This window comes from Lonchura striata, chromosome 33 (genome assembly GCF_050655825.1).
Source record: "Lonchura striata isolate lonStrDom1 chromosome 33, ASM5065582v1, whole genome shotgun sequence".
Classification (NCBI taxonomy): Eukaryota; Metazoa; Chordata; class Aves; order Passeriformes; family Estrildidae; genus Lonchura; species Lonchura striata.
The window spans coordinates 7,560,924-7,579,006 of NC_140735.1; the positions used below are offsets into that span (position 1 = coordinate 7,560,924).

Below are 18,083 nucleotides of genomic sequence, written 5' to 3' on the forward strand. Positions count from 1 at the left end.
TTGGGGATTCCTGAGCCGTTTTTGGGTACAATTCCGGGGATTTGGGGATTCCTGAGCCGTTTTTGGGTGCGATTCCGGGGATTTGGGGATTCCTGAGCCGCTTTTGGGTGCGATTCTGGGGATTTGGGGATTCCTGAGCCATTTTTGGGTGCGATTCCGGGGATTTGGGGATTCCTGAGCCGTTTTTGGGTGCGATTCTGGGGATTTGGGGATTCCTGAGCCGTTTTTGGGTGCGATTCTGGGGTTTTTGGGATTTCTGAGCCGTTTTTGGGTGCGATTCTGGGGTTTTTGGGATTTCTGAGCCGTTTTTGGGTGCGATTCCGGAGATTTTGGGATTCCTGAGCCATTTTTGGGTGCGATTCTGGGGTTTTTGGGATTCCTGAGCCATTTTTGGGTGCGATTCCGGGGTTTTTGGGGATTTCTGAGCCATTTTTGGGTGCGATTCCAGGGTTTTTGGGATTCCTGAGCCTTTTTTGAGTGCGATTCCGGGGTTTTTGGGATTTCTGAGCCGTTTTTGGGTGCGATTCTGGGGTTTTTGGGATTTCTGAGCCGTTTTTGGGTGCGATTCCGGGGTTTTTGGGATTTCTGAGCCGTTTTTGGGTGCGATTCCGGGGATTTTGGGATTTCTGAGCCGTTTTTGGGTGCGATTCCGGGGATTTGGGGATTTCTGAGCCGTTTTTGGGTACAATTCCGGGGATTTCGGGTCGCAGGGACGCCAAGGCGTGCGTGATCCACGGCACGGACCTGAAGGACATGAGCTCGGAGCAGATCGACGAGATCCTGCAGAACCACACCGAGATCGTCTTCGCCCGCACGTCCCCCCAGCAGAAGCTGATCATCGTCGAGGGCTGCCAGAGACAGGTGGGGGCACCCCAAAAACGGAGCCGGGAGCCCAAAAACAGAGCCGGGAGCCCAAAAACAGAGCTGGGACACCAAAACCAGACCCCAAACCCCAAAAACGGAGCCGGGAACCCAGAAACAGACCCCGAAACCCAAAAACAGACCCCAAACCCCAAAAATGGAGCCGGGAACCCAAAAACAGACCCCAAAACCCAAAAACAGAGCCGGGAACCCAAAAACAGAGCTGGGACACCAAAAACAGACCCCAAATCCCAAAAATGGAGCCGGGAACCCAAAACCAGACCCCAAACCCCAAAAACAGAGCTGGGACACCAAAAACAGACCCCAAACCCCAAAAACAGAGCTGGGACACCAAAAACAGACCCCAAAACCCAAAAACAGAGCCGGGAACCCAAAAACAGAGCTGGGACACCAAAAACGGAGCCATGAACCCAAAAACAGACCCCAAACCCCAAAACCAGAGCCAGGAACCCAAAACCAGACCCCAAACCCCAAAAATGGAGCCGGGAACCCAAAACCAGAGCCGGGAACCCAAAAACGGAGCTGGGACACCAAAAACAGACCCCAAACCCCAAAAACTGAGCCGGGAACCCAAAAACAAACCCGGGAACCCAAAAACTGAGCCGGGAAACCAAAAACAGAGTCGGGAACCCAAAAACAGACCCCAAACCCCAAAAATGGAGCCGGGAACCCAAAAACAGACCCCAAACCCCAAAACCAGAGCCGGGAACCCAAAAACAGACCCCAAACCCCAAAAACTGAGCCGGGAACCCAAAAACAGACACGGGAACCCAAAAACAGACCCCAAACCCCAAAAACAGAGCCGGGAACCCAAAAATGGAGCCGGGAACCCAAAAATGGAGCCGGGAACCCAAAAACAGACCCGGGAACCCAAAAACAGACCCCAAACCCCAAAAACAGACCCGGGAACCCAAAAACAGACCCCAAACCCCAAAAACAGAGCCGGGAACCCAAAAATGGAGCCGGGAACCCAAAAACTGAGCCGGGAACCCAAAAACTGAGCCGGGAACCCAAAAACAGAGCCATGAACCCAAAAAAAGACCCCAAACCCCAAAAACTGAGCCGGGAACCCAGAAATTGAGCCGGGAACCCAAAAACAGAGCCGGGACACCAAAAACAGACCCCAAACCCCAAAAACAGAGCCGGGAACCCAAAACCAGACCCCAAACCCCAAAAACAGACCCCAAACCCCAAAAACAGACCCCAAACCCCAAAAACAGAGCCCAAACCCCAAAAACAGAGCCGGGAACCCAAAAACAGACCCCAAACCCCAAAAATGGAGCCGGGAACCCAAAAAAGGAAATGGGACCCCAAAAATGGAGCCGGGAACCCAAAAACAGAGCTGAGATCCCAGAAATGGAGCCGGCACCCCAAAATCCCAAAAACAGCCTCTGGAAACCCAAAAATGGAGCCGGGACCCCAAAAACTGAGCCGGGAACCCAAAAATGGATCCAGGACACCAAAAACAGAGCCGGGACCCCAAAACCCCAAAAACAACCTCTGGAAACCCAAAACGTGCCCCAGGAACCCAAAAATTCCCCCAGGAACCCAAAAACTGCCCCCGGGACCCCAAAACCCCAAAAACTACCCCTGGGAGCCCAAAATTTGTCCCAGGACCCCAAAACTGCCCCCAACACACATCGATGTCCCCAGTCCCCTGATGTCCCCAAATCCCAAACGTCCCCAAATCCCCCAAAATCCCCCAAATCCCCCCAAACGTCCCCAAATCCCAAAATCCCCCAAATCCCCCCAAACGTCCCCAAATCCCAAAATCCCCCAAATCCCCCCAAACGTCCCCGCCGTGCGCCGGGCGCCATCGACATCGGCGTGGCCACGGCCCCAGCACCCCCAAATGTCCCAAAAATCCCCCAAAATAAAAAAAAAAAATCCCCCAAATCCCTCCAAAATTCCTGAAAAATTCCCCAAAAATTCCTGAAAAATTCCCCAAAAATCTCCAACGTCCCCAGCCCCAATTTCCCCCATTTCTCGGCCGTTTTTCACCCGATTTTCACCAAATTTGTGACTTTTTTCCCCGTTTTTCCCCGTTTTTTCCCCGTTTTTTCCCGTTTTTTCCCCGTTTTTTCCCGTTTTTTCCCGTTTTTTCCCTTTTTCGCCCCGTTTCGGCCGCAGGGCGCCATCGTGGCGGTGACGGGCGACGGCGTCAACGACTCGCCGGCGCTGAAGAAGGCCGACATCGGCGTGGCCATGGGCATCGCCGGCTCCGACGTGTCCAAGCAGGCGGCCGACATGATCCTGCTGGACGACAACTTCGCCTCCATCGTCACCGGCGTCGAGGAGGGTCCGGCGGGGCTGGGGGCGGCGTGGGGACATCGGGGGATTGGGGGATTTGGGACACTTTGGGGGGATTGGGGAAATTTGGGAGGAATGGGGAAATTGGGGACTTTGGGGACATCGGGGGATTGGGGGATCTGGGGACATCGGGGGGATTGGGGACATTGGGGGGATTGGGGACACTTTGGGGGGATTGGGGAAATTTGGGGGGAATGGGGGATTGGGGCATTGGGGACAATTTGGGGACATTGGGGATATTGGGGGATTGGGGGGATTTGGGACACTTTGGGGGGATTGGGGACTTTGGGGGGATTGGGGAAATTTGGGAGGAATGGGGGATTGGGGACAATTTGGGGACATCGGGGGGATTGGGGGATTTGGGACACTTTGGGGGGATTGGGGAAATTTGGGAGGAATGGGGGATTGGGGAGATTTGGAACAATTTGGGGACATCGGGGGGATTGGGGACATTGGGGATTGGGGGGATTTGGGACACTTTGGGGGGATTGGGGAAATTTGGGGGGAATGGGGGATTGGGGACTTTGGGGACATCGGGGGGATTGGGGATATTGGGGGATTGGGGGGATTTGGGGACATCGGGGGATTGGGGGATCTGGGGACAATTTGGGGACATCGGGGGGATTGGGGATATTGGGGGATTGGGGGGATTTGGGACACTTTGGGGGGATTGGGGAAATTTGGGAGGAATGGGGGATTGGGGACTTTGGGGGGATTGGGGGATTGGGGGATCTGGGGACAATTTGGGGACATTGGGGACATTGGGGACATTGGGGATTGGGGGGATCTGGGGTCAATTTGGGGACATTGGGGGGGATTGGGGGATTTGGGGACAATTTGGGGGGATTGGGGAAATTTGGGGGGAATGGGGGATTGGGGACTTCGGGGACATCGGGGGGATTGGGGGATTGGGGGATTGGGGGACATCGGGGGGATTTGGGACACTTTGGGGGGATCTGGGGACAATTTGGGGACATTTGGGACATTGGGGGATTGGGGGGATTTGGGACAGATTGGGGAAATTTGGGAGGAATGGGGGATTGGGGCATTGGGGACTTTGGGGACATTGGGGGGATTGGGGACAATTTGGGGGGATTTGGGGAAATTTGGGGGTATTTGAGGGCATTGGGGAGATTTGGGACAATTTGGGGACATTGGGGGCATTGGGGGATTTAGAACACTTTGTGGGGATTGGGGGAATTGGGGGATTGGGGAAATTTGGGAGGTTTGGGGGCATTGGGGACAATTTGAGGGGACTTGGGGACATTTTGGGGACATTGGGGGATTGGGGACATTTGGACGTTTTGGGGACATTGGGGGGACTGGGAGATTGGAGACATTGGGGACATCGGGGACACTTTGGGGGGATTTTGGGGACATTGAGGACACTGGGGACACTTTGGGGGGGATTGGGGACACTGAGGACAATTTTGGGACGCTGGGGGGGCTGGGGACACTTTGGGGACACTCTGGGGACATTTGGGCGTCCCCCCAGGGCGGCTGATCTTCGACAACCTGAAGAAGTCGATCGCCTACACGCTGACCAGCAACATCCCCGAGATCACCCCGTTCCTGCTCTTCATCATGGCCAACATCCCGCTGCCGCTGGGCACCATCACCATCCTCTGCATCGACCTGGGCACCGACATGGTGAGGGGCCCAAAAACCCCAAAATCCACCCCAAAATCCAGCCCAAATCCAGCCCAGAACTCCAAACCCATCCCAAACCCAAATCCACCCCAAAACCCACCCCAAATCCACCCAAAACCCCAAAATCCAGCCCAAATCCAGCCCAGAACTCCAAACCCATCCCAAACCCAAATCCACCCCAAAATCCACCCCAAATCCACCCAAAACCCCCAAAATCCACCCCAAAATCCAGCCCAGAACTCCAAACCCATCCCAAACCCAAATCCACCCCAAAATCCACCCCAAATCCACCCAAAAACCCCAAAATCCAGCCCAAATCCAGCCCAGAACTCCAAACCCATCCCAAACCCAAATCCACCCCAAAACCCACCCCAAATCCACCCAAAAACCCCAAAATCCACCCCAAAATCCACCCCAAAATCCAGCCCAGAACTCCAAACCCATCCCAAACCCAAATCCACCCCAAAATCCACCCCAAATCCACCCAAAAACCCCAAAATCCACCCCAAAATCCAGCCCAAATCCAGCCCAGAACTCCAAACCCATCCCAAACCCAAATCCACCCCAAAACCCACCCCAAATCCACCCAAAAACCACAAAATCCACCCCAAAATCCAGCCCAGAACTCCAAACCCATCCCAAACCCAAATCCACCCCAAAATCCACCCCAAATCCACCCAAAAACCACAAAATCCACCCCAAAATCCAGCCCAGAACTCCAAACCCATCCCAAACCCAAATCCACCCAAAAACCCCAAAATCCACCCCAAAATCCAGCCCAGAACTCCAAACCCATCCCAAACCCAAATCCACCCCAAAAACCCCAAAATCCACCCCAAAAACCCCAAATCAACCCCAGAGACCCCAAAACCCCCTCAGGGACCCCAAACCCACCCCAAAACACCAAAATCCTCCCCAGAAACCCCAAACCCACCCCAAAACCCCCTCAGGGATCCCCAGACTTTTGCAGTGCCCCCCACATTTTTAGGGTCACCCTCCCGTTTTTGGGGTGAGTCCCATTTTTGGGGTGACCCTCCCGTTTTTGGGGTGGGTCCTGTTTTTGGGGTGAGTCCCACTTTTAGGGTGAGTCCCGTTTTTGGGGTGGTTCCCGTTTTTGGGGTGGGTCTCGTTTTTGGGGTGAGTCCCGTTTTTGGGGTGACCCTCCGTTTTTGGGGTGGTTCCCGTTTTTGGGGTGGGTCCCGTTTTTGGGGTGGGTCCCACTTTTGGGGTGACCCTCCCGTTTTTGGGGTGACCCTCCCACTTTTGGGGTAACCCTCCGTTTTTGGGGTGACCCTCCGTTTTTGGGGTGGTTCCCGTTTTTGGGATGACTCTCCCATTTTTGAGGTGGGTCCCGTTTTTAGGGTGACCCTCCGTTTTTGGGGTGGGTCCCGTTTTTGGGATGACTCTCCCATTTTTGGGGTGGGTCCCGTTTTTGGGGTGACCCTCCATTTTTGGGGTGGGTCCCGTTTTTGGGGTGACCCTCCGTTTTCGGGGCGCCCCAGGTCCCCGCCATCTCCCTGGCCTACGAGGCGGCCGAGAGCGACATCATGAAACGGCAGCCGAGGAACCCGCGCAGCGACAAGCTGGTCAACGAGCGGCTCATCAGCATGGCCTATGGCCAGATCGGTCAGTGGGCACTCGGGGTCACTCAGGGGTCACTCACTGGTCATTTGGGGTCACTCAGGGGTCACTCAGGGTCACTCACTGGTCATTTGGGGTCACTCAGGGTCATTTGGGGTCACTCATCAGCATGGCCTACGGCCAGATCGGTCAGTGGCCACTCGGGGTCACTCGGGGGTCACTCACTGGTCATTTGGGGTCATTCATGGTCACTCATCAGCATGGCCTACGGCCAGATCGGTCAGTGGGCACTCAGCGGTCACTCGGGGTCATTCACTGGTCATTTGGGGTCATTCAGGGTCACTCAGCATGGCCTACGGCCAGATCGGTCAGTGGGCACTCACTGGTCACTCGGGGTCATTCGGGGTCACTCAGCATGGCCTACGGCCAGATCGGTCAGTGGGCACTCACCGGTCACTCGGGGGTCACTCAGGGGTCACTCACTGGTCATTTGGGGTCACTCAGGGGGCATTCGGGGTCACTCATCAGCATGGCCTACGGCCAGATCGGTCAGTGGGCACTCACTGGTCACTCGGGGTCATTCGGGGTCACTCAGCATGGCCTACGGCCAGATCGGTCAGTGGGCACTCACTGGTCATTCGGGGTCACTCACTGGTCATTTGGGGTCATTTGGGGTCATTCAGGGTCACTCATCAGCATGGCCTACGGCCAGATCGGTCAGTGGGCACTCACTGGTCACTCAGGGGTCACTCACTGGTCATTTGGGGTCATTCAGGGTCACTCATCAGCATGGCCTACGGCCAGATCGGTCAGTGGGCACTCACTGGTCACTCGGGGTCATTCGGGGTCACTCAGCATGGCCTACGGCCAGATCGGTCAGTGGGCACTCACTGGTCACTCGGGGTCACTCACTGGTCATTTGGGGTCATTCACTGGTCATTTGGGGTCATTCAGGGTCACTCATCAGCATGGCCTACGGCCAGATCGGTCAGTGGGCACTCACTGGTCACTCAGGGGTCACTCACTGGTCATTTGGGGTCATTCAGGGTCACTCATCAGCATGGCCTACGGCCAGATCGGTCAGTGGCCACTCACTGGTCACTCGGGGTCACTCACTGGTCATTTGGGGTCATTTGGGGTCACTCATCAGCATGGCCTACGGCCAGATCGGTCAGTGGGCACTCACTGGTCACTCGGGGTCATTCGGGGTCACTCATCAGCATGGCCTACGGCCAGATCGGTCAGTGGCCACTCAGCGGTCACTCGGGGTCATTCGGGGTCACTCATCAGCATGGCCTACGGCCAGATCGGTCAGTGGGCACTCACCGGTCACTCACTGGTCATTTGGGGTCATTCAGGGTCACTCATCAGCATGGCCTACGGCCAGATCGGTCAGTGGGCACTCGGGGTCACTCGGGGTCACTCACTGGTCATTTGGGGTCATTCGGGGTCACTCATCAGCATGGCCTACGGCCAGATCGGTCAGTGGGCACTCGGGGTCACTCAGGGTCACTCACTGGTCACTCAGGGGTCACTCACTGGTCATTTGGGGTCATTCGGGGTCACTCATCAGCATGGCCTACGGCCAGATCGGTCAGTGGGCACTCACTGGTCACTCAGGGGTCACTCACTGGTCATTTGGGGTCATTTGGGGTCACTCATCAGCATGGCCTACGGCCAGATCGGTCAGTGGTCACTCACTGGTCACTCGGGGTCATTCGGGGTCACTCATCAGCATGGCCTACGGCCAGATCGGTCAGTGGGCACTCACTGGTCACTCGGGGTCATTTGGGGTCATTCAGGGTCACTCATCAGCATGGCCTACGGCCAGATCGGTCAGTGGGCACTCGGGGTCACTCAGGGGTCACTCACTGGTCACTCACTGGTCATTTGGGGTCATTCACTGGTCATTTGGGGTCATTCAGGGTCACTCATCAGCATGGCCTACGGCCAGATCGGTCAGTGGGCACTCGGGGTCACTCAGGGGTCACTCACTGGTCATTTGGGGTCACTCAGGGGTCATTCGGGGTCACTCATCAGCATGGCCTACGGCCAGATCGGTCAGTGGGCACTCGGGGTCACTCGGGGTCATTCAGGGTCACTCATCAGCATGGCCTACGGCCAGATCGGTCAGTGGGCACTCACTGGTCATTTGGGGTCATTCGGGGTCACTCATCAGCATGGCCTACGGCCAGATCGGTCAGTGGTCACTCGGGGTCACTCAGGGGTCACTCACTGGTCATTCTGGGTCATTTTGGGGTCAGTTTGCGTCATTCTGGGTCATTCTGGGTCAACGAGTGGTCCCCTTGTGTCCCACCGGGTCCTGGTGACTCCCGCTGGGTGCCGGTGACTCCCGTTGCGTGCCAGTGACTCCCGTTGGGTGCCGGTGAATCCTGCCAAGTCCCGGTGACTCCCACTGGGTCCTGGTGACTCCTGGTGGCTCCCGTTGGGTGCCGGTGGCTCCCGGTGACTCCCATTGCGTCCCAGTGACTCCTGGTGACTCCCATTGGGTGCTGGTGGCTCCTGCTGGGTCCTGGTGACTCCCGGTGACTCCCATTGGGTGCCGGTGGCTCCCGCCGGGTGCCAGTGACTCCTGGTGACTCCCATTGGGTGCCGGTGGCTCCCATTGGGTCCCAGTGACTCCCGTTGGATGCCGGTGGCTCCCGTTGGGTGCCGGTGACTCCCATTGGGTGCCGGTGGCTCCCATTGGGTGCCGGTGGCTCCTGTTGGGTCCCGGTGGCTCCCATTGGGTCCCAGTGACTCCCATTGGGTCCCGGTGACTCCCATTGGCTCCCAGTGACTCCCATTGGGTCCCAGTGACTCCCATTGGCTCCCAGTGACTCCCATTGGGTCCCGGTGACTCCCATTGGGTGCCGGTGACTCCCGTTGGGTGCCGGTGGCTCCCATTGGGTGCCGGTGGCTCCCATTGGGTCCCGGTGACTCCCATTGGGTCCCGGTGACTCCCATTGGGTCCCGGTGACTCCCGTTGGGTGCCGGTGGCTCCCGCTGGGTCCTGGTGACTCCCGGTGACTCCCATTGGGTCCCGGTGACTCCCGTTGGGTCCCGGTGACTCCCATTGGGTCCCAGTGACTCCCGTTGGGTGCCGGTGGCTCCCGCTGGGTGCCGGTGGCTCCTGCTGGGTCCTGGTGACTCCCGGTGACTCCCATTGGGTGCCGGTGGCTCCCGCCGGGTCCCAGTGACTCCTGGTGACTCCCATTGGGTGCTGGTGACTCCCGTTGGGTGCCGCTGGCTCCCGATGACTCCCGCCGGCTCCCGGTGGCTCCCGCTGGGTGCCGGTGGCTCCCGCCGGGTGCCAGCGCCCTGAAGCCGCTGTGGCCGCAGGGATGATCCAGGCGCTGGGCGGGTTCTTCGCCTACTTCGTGATCCTGGCGGAGAACGGCTTCCTGCCCTCGTGCCTGGTGGGCATCCGGCTGCGCTGGGACGACCGCACCATCAACGACCTGGAGGACTCCTACGGGCAGCAGTGGGTGAGTCCCAAAAATGGGGATCCCGAAAAATGGGGATCCCGAAAAATGGGGATTCCCGAAAAATGGGGATCCTGAGAAATGGGGATCCCAAAAAATGGGGATCCTGAAAATGGGGATCCTGAGAAATGGGGATTCCTGAAAAATGGGGATCCCAAAAAATGGGGATCCCAAAAAATGGGGATCCCAAAAAAAGGGGATTCCCGAAAAATGGGGATCCTGAGAAATGGGGATCCCAAAAAATGGGGATCCCCAAAAAATGGGGATGCCGAAAAATGGGGATCCCCGAAAAATGGGGATCCTGAAAATGGGGATCCCGAAAAATGGGGATCCTGAAAATGGGGATCCCAAAAAATGGGGATCCTGAAAATGGGGATCCTGAGAAATGGGGATCCCCAAAAAATGGGGATCCTGAGAAATGGGGATCCCAAAAAATGGGGATCCCGAAAAATGGGGATCCCGAAAAATGGGGATCCCAAAAAATGGGGATCCTGAAAATGGGGATCCCCAAAAAATGGGGATCCCGAAAAATGGGGATCCCCGAAAAATGGGGATCCCAAAAAATGGGGATCCCGAAAAATGGGGATCCCCGTAAAATGGGGATTCCCAAAAAATCAGAATCCTGAAAATGAGGGTCTCTGAAAATGGGGTCCCAAAAAAACGGGGATGTCCAAAAATGGGAATCCTGAGAAATGGAAATCTCTGAAAATGGGGATCCCAAAAAATGGGAATCCTGAGAAATGGGGATCCTGAAAATGGGGGTCTCTGAATAAGGAATCCCAAAAAATGGGGATCCCAAAAAATGGGGATCCCAAAAAATGGGATCTCAAAAAATAGGGTTCCAAAAAAATGGAAATCTCTGAAAATGGGGATTCCCTAAAATGGGAATCCTGAAAATGGGGGTCTCTGAAAATGGGGATCCCAAAAAACGGGGATGACTGAAAAATGGGAATCCTGAGAAATGGGGATCCCAAAAAATGGGGATCCCTGAAAATGGAAATCTCTGAAAATGGGAATCCTGAAAATGGGGGTCTCTGAAAATGGGGTCCCAAAATACGGGGATGTCCAAAAAATGGGAATCCTGAGAAATGGGGATCCCAAAAAATGGGGATCCTGAGGAATGGGAATCTCTAAAAATGGGGGTCCCTGAAAATGGGGGTTCCAGAAAATGGGAATCCCAAAAAATCAGAATCCTGAAAAATGGGGGTCTGTGCACCCCAAATCTCGGGATTGGGGGGGGTCTGCGCACCCCAAATCCTGGCACGGGCTGGGGGCTGCGCACCCCAAATCCCGGGACGGGGGGGTCTTTGCACCCCAAATCCCAGGATTGGGTGGGGCTGCGCACCCCAAATCCCGGGATTGGGGGGGGGTCTGTGCACCCCAAATCCCGGGATTGGGCGGGGTCTTTGCACCCCAAATCCCAGTATGGGGGGGGGTCTGTGCACCCCAAATCCTGGGACGGGGGGGTCTTTGCACCCCAAATCCCGGGACGGGGGTGTCTTTGCACCCCAAATCCCGGGATTGGGGAGGGTCTTTGCACCCCAAATCCCGGGATTGGGGGGGGTCTGTGCACCCCAAATCCCATTTTTGGGGGGATTTTCCCCCCTTTCCCCCCCCACCCGCGGGAGGCTCACATCGGGGGGGCCGGGGGCGATCCGGGGGTCGGCGGCGGAATTTGGGGAGGGGTCCCTGACGCCCCCCGGCCCCCCCAGACCTACGAGCAGCGCAAGGTGGTGGAGTTCACGTGCCACACGGCGTTCTTCGTCAGCATCGTGGTGGTGCAGTGGGCCGACCTCATCATCTGCAAGACGCGCCGCAACTCCGTCTTCCAGCAGGGCATGAAGTGAGGGGCGCCCCGAAATCCCGGGCGGGTCCCCGAAATCCCGGGGGGGTCCCCGAATTCCCGGGGGATCCCCGAATTCCTGGGAGAATCGCTGAATCGCTGGGAGCGTCCCCAAAACTACGGGGAGGGGGATGCGGCATCAATAGGGCTGGAGGGGCTGGATTTGGGGGGGGTCCCCGAAATTCTGGGGGGGGTCTCCGAAATCCCGGGGGGTTCCTCGAATTCCCGGGGGGGTCCCCGAATTCCCGAGGGGGTCCCCGAATTCCTGGGAGAATCGCTGAATCGCTGGGAGCGTCCCCAAAACTATGGGGAGGGGGATGCGGCATCAATAGGGCTGGAGGGGCTGGATTTGGGGGGGGTCCCCGAAATTCCGGGGGGGTCCCCGAATTCCCGGGGGGGTCCCCTAATTCCCGGGGGGGTCCCCGAAATCCCGGGGGGGTCCCCGAATTCCCGAGGGGGTCCCCGAATTCCTGGGAGAATCGCTGAATCGCTGGGAGCGTCCCCAAAACTACGGGGAGGGGGATGCGGCATCGATAGGGCTGGAGGGGCTGGATTTGGGGGGGGGGTCCCCGAAATCCCGAGGGGGTCCCCGAATTCCCGAGGGGGTCCCCGAATTCCCGGGGGGGTCCCCGAATTCCAGAGGGGGTCCCCGAATTCCTGGGAGAATCGCTGAATCGCTGGGAGCGTCCCCAAAACTATGGGGAGGGGGATGCGGTATCAATAGGGCTGGAGGGGCTGGATTTGGGGGGGGTCCCCGAAATCCCGAGGGGGTCCCCGAAATCCCGGGGGGTCCCCGAATTACCGAGGGGATCCCCGAATTCCCGGGGGGGTCCCCGAATTCCATAGGGGGTCCCCGAATTCCCGGGGGGGTCCCCTAAATCCTGGGAGAATCGCTGAATCGCTGGGAGCGTCCCCAAAACTACGGGGAGGGGGATGCGGCATCAATAGGGCTGGAGGGGCTGGATTTGGGGGGGGTCCCCGAAATTCTGGGGGGGTCTCCGAATTACTGAGGGGATCCCCGAATTCCCGGGCGGGTCCCCGAAATCCCGGGGGGGTCCCCGAATTCCCGGGGGGGTCCCCGAATTCCTGGGAGAATCGCTGAATCGCTGGGAGCGTCCCCAAAACTACGGGGAGGGGGATGCGGCATCGATAGGGCTGGAGGGGCTGGATTTGGGGGGGGTCCCCGAAATTCTGGGGGGGTCTCCGAATTACTGAGGGGATCCCCGAATTCCCGGGCGGGTCCCCGAATTCCCGGGGGGGTCCCCGAATTCCTGGGAGAATCGCTGAATCGCTGGGAGCGTCCCCAAAACTACGGGGAGGGGGATGCGGCATCGATAGGGCTGGAGGGGCTGGATTTGGGGGGGGGGGTCCCCGAAATCCTTGGAGAGTCCCCGAAATCCTTGGAGGGTCCCCGAATTCCCGGGGGGGTCCCCGAAATCCCGGGGGGGTCCCCGAATTCCCGAGGGGGTCCCCTAAATCCTGGGAGAATCGCTGAATCGCTGGGAGCGTCCCCAAAACTACGGGGAGGGGGATGCGGTATCAATAGGGCTGGAGGGGCTGGATTTGGGGGGGGTCCCCGAAATTCTGGGGGGGTCTCCGAATTCCCGGGGGATCCCCGAAATCCCGGGCGGGTCCCCGAATTCCCGAGGGGGTCCCCGAATTCCTGGGAGAATCGCTGAATCGCTGGGAACATCCTCAAAAAAGGGGAGGGGGATGCGGCATCGACGGGGCTGGATTTGGATTTGGGCGGGGGTCCCCGAAATTCTGGGGGTGGTCCCTGAATTCCTGGAGAGGAGCCCCAGTTTTGGGGGGATTTTTGGGGGGAATTTAGGAGGAATTTAGGGGGAATTTTGAGGGGATTTAGGAAGTATTTTGGGGGAATTTGAAGCGATTTTGGAGCGATTTTCCAGGGATTTTTGAGGGAATTTAGGAGGAATTTGGGGGGATTTTTGGGGGGAATTTGGGAGGAATTTAGGGGGAATTTTGAGGAGATTTAGGAGGTATTTTGGGGGAATTTGAAGCGATTTTGGAGCGATTTTCCAGGGATTCTTGGGGGAATTTATGGGGAATTTTGAGGGGATTTAGGAAGTGTTTTGGGGGAATTTGAAGCGATTTTGGAGCGATTTTCTAGGGATTCTTGGGGGAATTTAGGGGGAATTTTGAGGAGATTTAGGAGGTATTTTGGGGGAATTTGAAGCGATTTTGGAGCGATTTTCCAGGGATTCTTGGGGGAATTTTGGGTGACCCCCAAAGCGATTTTTGGGGGCACCCTGTGTCCAACACCCCCAATCATCCCCCGCGGGGAAATCCGGGATTTTGGGGTGGATCCGCTCAGCTTTGGGGGCGCGGGGGTGGGATTTTGATTTAATTTAAATTTGATTTATTTCTTTGTGGGGAGGGGTCCCCGCTGACGGGATTTTGGGGGGTTTTCCCCCGTTTTTTGGCAGGAATAAAATCCTGATTTTCGGGCTCTTCGAGGAGACGGCGCTGGCGGCGTTCCTGTCCTACTGCCCCGGCATGGACGTGGCGCTGCGCATGTACCCCCTGAAGTGAGCCCGATTTGGGGAGGGGGCTGGGACCCCCAGAATTGGGGAGGGGGCTGGGACCCCCCCCAAAATAACCGGGACGGGGCTGGGACACCCAAAATTGGGGAGGGGGCTGGGACCCCCCCCAAAATAACCGGGACAGGGCTGGGACCCCCAGACCTGAGCCCAATTTGGGGAGGGGGCTCTGGGACCCCCAGAATTGGGGAGGGGGCTCTGGGACCCCAAACCTGGGACGGGGCTGGGACCCCCAAAATTGGGAGGGGGCTGGGACCCCCTGAAGTGAGCCCAATTTGGGGAGGGGGCTGGGACCCCCAAAATTGGGAGGGGGCTGGGACCCCCTGAAGTGAGCCCAATTTGGGGAGGGGGCTGGGACCCCCAGAATTGGGAGGGGGCTGGGACCCACCCCAAAATAACCGGGATGGGGCTGGGACCCCCAAAATAACCGCGACAGGGCTGGGACCCCCTGAAGTGAGCCAAGATTGGGGAGGGGGCTGGGACCCCCAAAATTGGGGAGGGGGCTCTGGGACCCCCCAAAGTGAGCCCAATTTGGGGAGGGGGCTGGGACCCCCAAAATCCGGGAGGGGGCTGGGACCCCCCCAAAATAACCGGGACGGGGCTGGGACCCCCAAAATTGGGGAGGGGGCTCTGGGACCCCAAACCTGGGACGGGGCTGGGACCCCCAAAATTGGGGACGGGGCTGGGACCCCCCCCAAAATAACCGGGATGGGGCTGGGACCCCCAAAATTGGGGAGGGGGCTCTGGGACCCCAAACCTGGGACGGGGCTGGGACCCCCAAAATAACCGCGACAGGGCTGGGACCCCCAAAATTGGGAGGGGGCTGGGACCCCCAAAATTGGGGAGGGGGCTCTGGGACCCCCCAAACTGAGCCCAATTTGGGGAGGGGGCTCTGGGACCCCCTGAAGGGGCGGGACCGGAGATTTTGGGGCGGTTCAGGCAATTTTTGGGGGATTTTTGAGGGATTTTGGGGGGTTTGAGGAATTTTTGGGGGTTGAGGGATTTTGGAGCGATTTTTGAGTGATTTTTTGGGGACTTTGAGCAATTTTGGGGAATTTTCAGCAATTTTTGGGGGGTTTCGAGTGATTTTTTAGGGTTTTGAGAATTTTTTAGGGTTCGGGTGATTCTCGTGGGGATTTGGAGGATTTTTTTCATGGATTTTGCCCATTTTTGGTGGATTTTCACCATTTTTGGGTGTATTTTGCCCATTTTATCATTTATTTGCACCATTGTTTTGGGAATTTTCATCACTTTTGGGAGGATTTTCAGCATTTCGTTATTTTGAGAACTTTCAGGGGTATTTTGCCAATCTTTTGGTGCATTTTCACCATTTTTGGTGCATTTTCACCATTTTGGGTGCATTTTCACCATTTTTGGGGTGCATTTTCACCATTTTTTGGGTGCATTTTCAGCATTTTGGGGGAATTTTCACCATTTAGGGATTTTGAGCATTTTCTGGTGTATTTTGCCCATCTTTAAATGTTTTTTCACCATTTTTCCACGTATTTTTCCTGTTTTTTCGCCGATTTTCACCATTTTTTGATCGTTTTTTCACCAATTTTCACCATTTTTTCACCAATTTTCGCCGTGTTTTGGGGATATTTTCAGCATTTTGGGGGAATTTTCACCATTTAGGGATTTTGAGCATTTTCTGGTGTGTTTTGCCCATATTTTTGTGTATTTTCTCCATTTTTTCACCGATTTTCTCCATTTTTTCACCGATTTTCTCCATTTTTTCGCCGTTTTTTCACCGATTTTGGCCGTTTTTGGGGTTCTAACCCCCCCTGACGCCCCCTCCCCAATTTCCCCAGGCCCAGCTGGTGGTTCTGCGCCTTCCCCTACAGCTTCCTCATCTTCGTCTACGACGAGATCCGCAAGCTGATCCTGCGCCGCAACCCCGGAGGTCTCGGGGCCAATTCCGCCGATTTTGGGCAATTTTGGGCATTTTGGGGGAATTTGAGACATTTTGGGGGGATTTGGGGAATTTTCAGGGGATTTTGGGGGGGTTTTGGTGGGATTTGGAGGGGATTTTCGGGGGATTTGGGAGGAATTCTGGGGGGATTTTGGGGAATTTTGGGGGGATTTTGGGGAATTTTGGGGGAATTTGAGAAATTTTGGGGGGATTTTGGGCAATTTTCAGGGGATTTTGGGGGGTTTGAGGGGGATTTGGGAGGAATTCTGGGGGGATTTTGGGAATTTTAGGGGAATTCTCAGGGCATTTTGGGGGGGGTTGGGGGATTTGGGGCAATTTTGGAATTTTTGGGGGATTTGGGGGAATTTTCAAGGGATTTTGGGAATTTTGGGGGATTTGGGGCAATTTGGGAATTTTTTGGGGTGGATTTTGGGGGATTTTTAGGGGATTTTGGGAATTTTGGGATTTGGGGCAATTCGGGAATTTTTTGGGGTGGATTTTGGGGGATTTTTAGGGGATTTTGGGGGGATTTGGAGGGGGATTTGTGGGGAAATTTTGGGGGATTTTTGGGGGAATTCTGAGGAGATTTGGGTGTTTTGGGGGGGATTTTGGGGGAAATTTGGGGATTTTGGAGGGATTTGGGAATTTGGGGGGAATTTTGGGGGGTTTTCTGGGTATTTTAGGGGGTTTGGGGGGATTTTAGGGGAATTTTGGGGGGAATTTTGTGGGAAACATGGCAGAATTTTTGGGGAATATTTTGAGAAATTTTCAAGGGGATTTGGGGGGAATTTTGGGGGGAATTTTGGGAGAAATTTCGGTAATTTTGGTTGCACTCACTTTTCCCCCTTTTTCCCACCTTTTTTCCAGGTTGGGTGGAGAAGGAAACCTACTACTGACCCCCCCAAAAAAACCCAAAAAACCCACGGGACCCCCCCCAAAAAACAACCGAGACCTCCCCCAAAAAATCCCTTTTCCTCCCCAAAAAAATCCCATTTCCCCCCCAAAAAATCCCCCTTTTTTCCCCCAAAAAATCCCCTTTTTCCTCCCCAAAAAATCCCTTTTTTCCTCCAAAAATTCCCCTTTTTTGCCCCAAAAAAGGGGAGGGGAGGGGTCGCACTGGGGATATTTTTGGGGGGGGTCTCCCCCTCCCCACCCCTCCCATCGTCGCGTGGAAAAAACAAAAACAAAAAAAAATTCAAAAACGGGGAAAAAAAAGGGGGGGAAATGAAGAAAAAGAAGAAATAAAAAAGAAATGAGAAATAAAGAAATAAATAAAGAAATAAATAAAGAAGTAAAGAAATAAAGAAAGAAATTTCCCCCCCAAAAAAAGCCAAAAACCCACGAAAAGCGGGAAAAAAATGGAATTTTCCCAAATAAAGCAGAAAGTGGAGCCCGAGTGGAATTTGGGGGGAAAAAGGGGGAATTTGGGGTAGAATTTGGGGGAAAAAGGAATTTTTTTGGGGGGAAAAAGAGGAAATTTGGGATGGAATTTTGGCAGGAAAAAGGAGGAACTTTTTGAGGAAAAAGGAGGAATTTTTTTGGGGGAAAAAAGAGGGAATTGTGGGGGGGAAAGGAGGAATTTGTCAGGGGAATTTGGGGGGGAAAAGAAGGAATTTTTGGGGAGAAAAAGAGGGAATTTGGGGTGGAATTTTGGCAGGAAAAAGGAGGAATTTTTGGGGGGGAAACGGAATTGTCGGGGGGAAAGGAGGAATTTTTGGGGGGAATTTGGGGGCAAAAAGGGGAAAACTGGGAGGGGAATTTGGGGTGGAATTTTGGGGAGAAAAAGGGAAAATTTGGGGGGGAAAGAATTTTTGAGGGGAAAAGGGGGGATTTGGGGTGGAATTTTGGGGAAAAAAAGG

General features: G+C 55.7%; 1 protein-coding gene across 2 annotated transcripts in view; it reads left to right on the forward strand.

Moving 5' to 3' along the window:
* ATP1A3 (ATPase Na+/K+ transporting subunit alpha 3) overlaps positions 1 to 17,620 on the forward strand; it is a 54,823-nt gene extending 37,203 nt beyond the window's left edge. For both annotated transcript variants that reach the window (XM_077789801.2, XM_077789802.2), the window contains exons 15-23: positions 711 to 861; positions 3,013 to 3,181; positions 4,688 to 4,842; positions 6,345 to 6,468; positions 9,766 to 9,911; positions 11,621 to 11,751; positions 14,199 to 14,300; positions 16,124 to 16,215; positions 17,092 to 17,620. In XM_077789801.2, coding sequence (XP_077645927.1) covers positions 711 to 861; positions 3,013 to 3,181; positions 4,688 to 4,842; positions 6,345 to 6,468; positions 9,766 to 9,911; positions 11,621 to 11,751; positions 14,199 to 14,300; positions 16,124 to 16,215; positions 17,092 to 17,120 — 1,099 coding nt within the window. In that variant the 3' untranslated portion in view covers positions 17,121 to 17,620. The remainder of the gene's footprint in view (positions 1 to 710; positions 862 to 3,012; positions 3,182 to 4,687; positions 4,843 to 6,344; positions 6,469 to 9,765; positions 9,912 to 11,620; positions 11,752 to 14,198; positions 14,301 to 16,123; positions 16,216 to 17,091) is intronic.
* Positions 17,621 to 18,083: the final 463 nt, after the last annotated feature.